Source organism: Scaptodrosophila lebanonensis, unplaced genomic scaffold (genome assembly GCF_003285725.1).
Source record: "Scaptodrosophila lebanonensis strain 11010-0011.00,11010-0021.00 unplaced genomic scaffold, SlebRS2 tig00000043-arrow-pilon, whole genome shotgun sequence".
In the NCBI taxonomy this organism is placed as follows: domain Eukaryota; kingdom Metazoa; phylum Arthropoda; class Insecta; order Diptera; family Drosophilidae; genus Scaptodrosophila; species Scaptodrosophila lebanonensis.
The window spans coordinates 9,782,877-9,787,570 of record NW_022060545.1 but is presented as its reverse complement, the minus strand read 5'-3'; the positions used below and the strand labels follow the sequence as shown (position 1 = coordinate 9,787,570).

Sequence of the window (4,694 nt, the reverse complement as noted above, 5' to 3'; positions counted from 1 at the left end):
GTTTGCTTGGACTGGCACGGCTGTGCCACTGCCACCGCCACCGCTGAGTGTCTGTTTGGCCAGCGGTCAAGGCAAACTACAGGCGACAACAATAAGTAGGGAATGTCTGCAGTAGGAGTTTGGCTTTGGCATCATAAATTTGCGCGCCATAAAATCTGCTAGCAGAGCAATAAAAATTCCCGAACGGAGCGCGCAAAAAGCAGCAGGAGCACAAAAACTGCAATGACAACCGACGACGACCAATGACTATGAAGTTAAAGTTCCTAGTCGGGTGGGGCTCGCATAAAACTAACGCAGCGTAAACGGTTTCCAGGGCTTCACGCTGGCAGAGGGGGCCTGGTGATGCTTTTTGGCAACGCCAGCGAAAATATTCATCTTATTTATTTGTTGAGTGCAAGCCAAGACACAAAAAATTCATTCGAAAATGTTGATGCCTGACTGATTGGCAGAATTTATGCATGCGAAGGGGAGACACTGTCCGCTTTATGTTGGCAACGATCAGCAGTGCGTAGGTGCGACGTTTTACAGCACTGTCTTTTCAGCAATTGGCGAAGCTTCTAGCACGGCGAATCAACATTTTCAATTTGATTTTTTAGTGCATTCTGTGATAAACTGTGCATTTATTAATTGATTAATTGAATTATTTCCTGCATTATGCTTAAACTAGTGTTAATGGTACATATGTGTTGTGTTTAATAATAATTGCAATTTTTCCAATTTTTTCCATTTCGTTTCTTTGCAGCCGAATTTGTCGCGCAGTCGTCAGAGCGCACGCAAAAACTATCAGCCGCGCAAGCTCATTCTCTCAACCACGCCTACACATAACGTTGACCTAATGACGATGGCCGAAGGTACCGACCCTATGGGGCACCACCATCATGCCGCTGGCAATCACAGCCAATATCATCCCCACCACCATCCGCACTCGCATCCTCATGCGCACGCGCACGGCCATGGCCATGGCCATGGCCATCATCAGCCGTTGCCGCCAACGGCCCAGCAATATGCGCCGTACGCTCAGCTCCAGTATCCGCTGCCCCAGCACTTGCCGCTCGCCCTCAGTCTGCACCATCAGGCAGCTGCGGCGGCAGCGGCGGCTGTGGCCTCCGCTGAGCAGCACAACAACAATCAGCCCTTTGTGGCCAACAATAATGTGCCATGGAAACAGCGCAAGCGCAAACGTCTCTCGGCCGTGCTCGACAAACTGCATCATCACAACAACAACAACAACAACAACAATAACAACAGTAATAACAACAACAACAACAATGCTGTGGCATGCAAGGCCGAGCCCATGGACATGGAGGATGAGACGGCAGCGGGTGAGGCAGCGGACGAGGAGGAGGAGGACGCGAAGTCGCATTGCGACAATGAGGCTAATTATATAAAAGGCGATGCAAAGTCTGCCAAACGCTGCAATTCCAGCGCTCCCCGCTCCAGCACCAGCGGCGACGATGACGAGGAGGGCGAGGCGGAATTATCCGCCGAAGAGCTCTCCCACTGCACGGACAACGATAGTCCCCGAATAAGCATGAGTCCGTTGCAGCTGATGTCGCACGATGGTGTGGTGACGACACCAGCGCCTCCTAATGCAGCTGCCGCCGCTAATGCTGCCGCCGCAGCTGCTGCTGCTGCCGCTGCCAAGGAGAATCCGCTGCATGTGGACATCAAGACTGAGCATATGCCCAATCCGTATGATCGCTACTTTCCCATACCATCGCCACTGTTTGGCTACTATCTGCACACCAAGTACTTGAACGAAGTGTTCCGGCGTCGTCATGATCTCTATCCCTCCCCACTGCAGCACACACCCTCGTCGATTGCCTCCTCGCATCCCGACGAGACTTCACCCACGAATCAGAGCAAAACGGTTAGCTATATGCCGCCTGCTTTGGCCAGCTCTTCGCCGCCGCCCGCCGTGTCATCGGCGCTGCCCTCTCCGCCGCGCAGCGAATCATCTGTGACGACAGCTCAGGTGGTGCGCAACTCCAGCCCCAAGCCGGCGAAGAAATCGTTGAGCAAGCCCATGGCACCGCCGCAGGAACGTCCGTTGGATCTCTCGGTGCGCAACGATGGCGGGCAGACGCCCGAGCACAAAAAGTACAAATCCCCATCGCCGCTGCCAGCAACGAGCGCCTCCACCGCCTCTATGATGCTGGCACCGCCACCACCCACAAGTCTGCACCAATCCATGTCGTCGGCCATGAGTGCGGCGAGCAGCTTGGAGAGCATGAATGCATTATCGCCAGCATCGAGCACACACTCCAGCACCTCATTGACCAGCACCACACCAACATCGACCATAGCACCACCAGCTGCCATGTCACCCTATGCCATGACAGCAGCTGCTGCTCATGCTGCTGCTGCCGCTGCAGCGGCCGCCATGATCAAGCTCGAGATGCCAATGCACCCAATGCATCAACATGTGCCGACAACGACAGTGGGTGTGCCCGTGATTAAGGGCGATGTGGCCTCACCGACCACCAAGGAGACTGTGGCCTGGCGCTACAATCTGGACGTGTCGCCGGTGGTGGAAGAAATGCCACCCGGCTCGGATGTAGCCTATGTGTGTCCAACTTGTGGGCAAATGTTCTCGCTACACGATCGGCTGGCCAAGCACATGGCCTCGCGCCACAAGTCGCGCAATCCTGCCAACGATATTGCCAAAGCGTATTCCTGCGACGTCTGCCATCGCTCCTTTGCACGCTCCGACATGCTCACGCGCCACATGCGACTGCACACCGGCGTCAAGCCGTACACGTGCAAGGTGTGCGGTCAGGTCTTCTCACGCTCCGATCATCTATCCACGCATCAGCGCACACACACCGGCGAGAAGCCCTACAAGTGTCCACAGTGTCCGTATGCCGCGTGCCGGCGTGACATGATAACGCGCCACATGCGTACACACACGCGCTACGAGTCACGCGGTCGTGAGGGTCGTGACAATGCCGGAATGGAGCCAAAGTCTCCGCTCCCATTGCTGGACATGAAAATGAATTTGCCGCTGCTCTTGCAGAATGACGAGCTGATGAACAAGTCGCCGTTGGGTGGTCTGGGCGGACCCATGCCCATTGTGGTGAAGACTGAGAGCGCCTAACGGTATCTCTATGCTGCAGCGACGCAGTTCATGACCTTCTGAAGTGAGTGAATGTGAATGTGGTGGGAAAGAGAAGGGTGAAGAAAACGAAGAGGTGGTGAATCGATGAGAACAATTTACAATGAAGCTATGCATGTCCAAGCAAGAGCCCCAGCTTCCGAGCTTAGTGCGTTCGCTTAGACAAAGCAGAAGAAGAAGAAGACGAAGTTAAAGAAGATGAGGAAGAATAGCGAGCAAGAAGTTGAAGAAGAAGAAGTAGAGCAACACTGAAAATCTCTCTGCGAAGACTGAGAACCTAATTACTACCTATAATTAACACAGAGCATAGGTTTATATCATTTATACAATATTATTAATACATCAGATCTGTACTCATTTTTGCGTACCGTACGTACCGTTACTTAAAAATACAGAAACACGCACACATAAACACATAAACACACACACATACACACACAGCGAACTCAGACCACCACCCAACGTATTAGGAGTTAGTTGTCTTAGCATAGCAGTACCAGGCGCCGTATCAGGCCGTACACGAAAGCCGTAGACATAGCTAGTTGTTAGTAGAGTATTTTAGACGGAGTTGTTTTCTAGAGTGTAGAGTATACTTGTAGATTGGTAGTAGGGGGGAGAGCAGAGAAGCGTACAATACAGCTAGCAATTCCATGTTCCACAATTAGTTTGTAACGTCTGGGAGAGGCCACAACTCCAACGCAGCAACGCAGCCAACATGTGCTAGAGCGAGATAACAGTATCTTTGCCCCTCAAGCAAACATGTTGCTGCGTGCAGAAAAAAAAAACAAAAAAACTTTTGGTTGTGCGCATTTGCGGCATTTTAGCCTCTTAAGCATTTTTATAATGAATTGAAATTATTAAACTGTAATCATTGAGAATTTTACACACAACCTAATATAATTTCCTAGATCGTTTTAATTTAATTGAAAGCACAGCGGACAAACCACAAATTAAGAACCACAAAACATCAGCCCTAACTGTACTTTATTTTAATTTAATTTATTTTAGTTTAATATTTAATAGGCAGCAATGCACAAACACATTTAATTTTAATGGCTACCACATAAAAGACAAAAACACTTTGTATTAAATTTAATTTAATTTTACACTTATTAGATATTATTATTCTTAAAAAAACACACAAAAACAAAAAAGACAAAGAATTCTCCCTAGGGCACAAAAAAAAAACACAAAAACATTTCGTACGGACAAGCGGTTAAAAATTTTAAATTATTATCTCTGCGTTTTTTTGTTTAACAAAATTTCATTGCATTTTGATTGCTTATTATTTTTTTCATGAAATGAAATAAAAACTCTTGTTCTTTCTAGCGTAATGTTTTTTATAAATTTGTATTTATGTTTACAAACAAACCCCGCAATTCTGAGACACATTTTTGTAGCTCCAGTTGATGATGAAGCAAAAGTTTATGTTGACAAATCGTTCAAGTTTTAAAGCCGCACTGATGATGATGAGAGAAAATTTTTGACATTTGTTTCAAGTTGAATTTTTGTTATTTATTATATTTGCTGACGTATGAAATTAAATTAATTTAATTTAATTCTAAATAAATTATTAATT

At 47.9% G+C, this 4,694-nt stretch overlaps 1 protein-coding gene across 1 annotated transcript; it reads left to right on the top strand.

Annotated features, from left to right (window-relative positions):
• Positions 1-878: 878 nt before the first annotated feature.
• Positions 879-4,172, top strand: LOC115622431 (early growth response protein 1-A). Its single transcript, XM_030516372.1, has 2 exons — positions 879-887; positions 980-4,172. The coding sequence occupies exons 1-2, from the start codon at positions 879-881 to the stop codon at positions 3,095-3,097; spliced, it is 2,127 nt and encodes a 708-aa protein (XP_030372232.1). The 3' UTR covers positions 3,098-4,172.
• Positions 4,173-4,694: the final 522 nt, after the last annotated feature.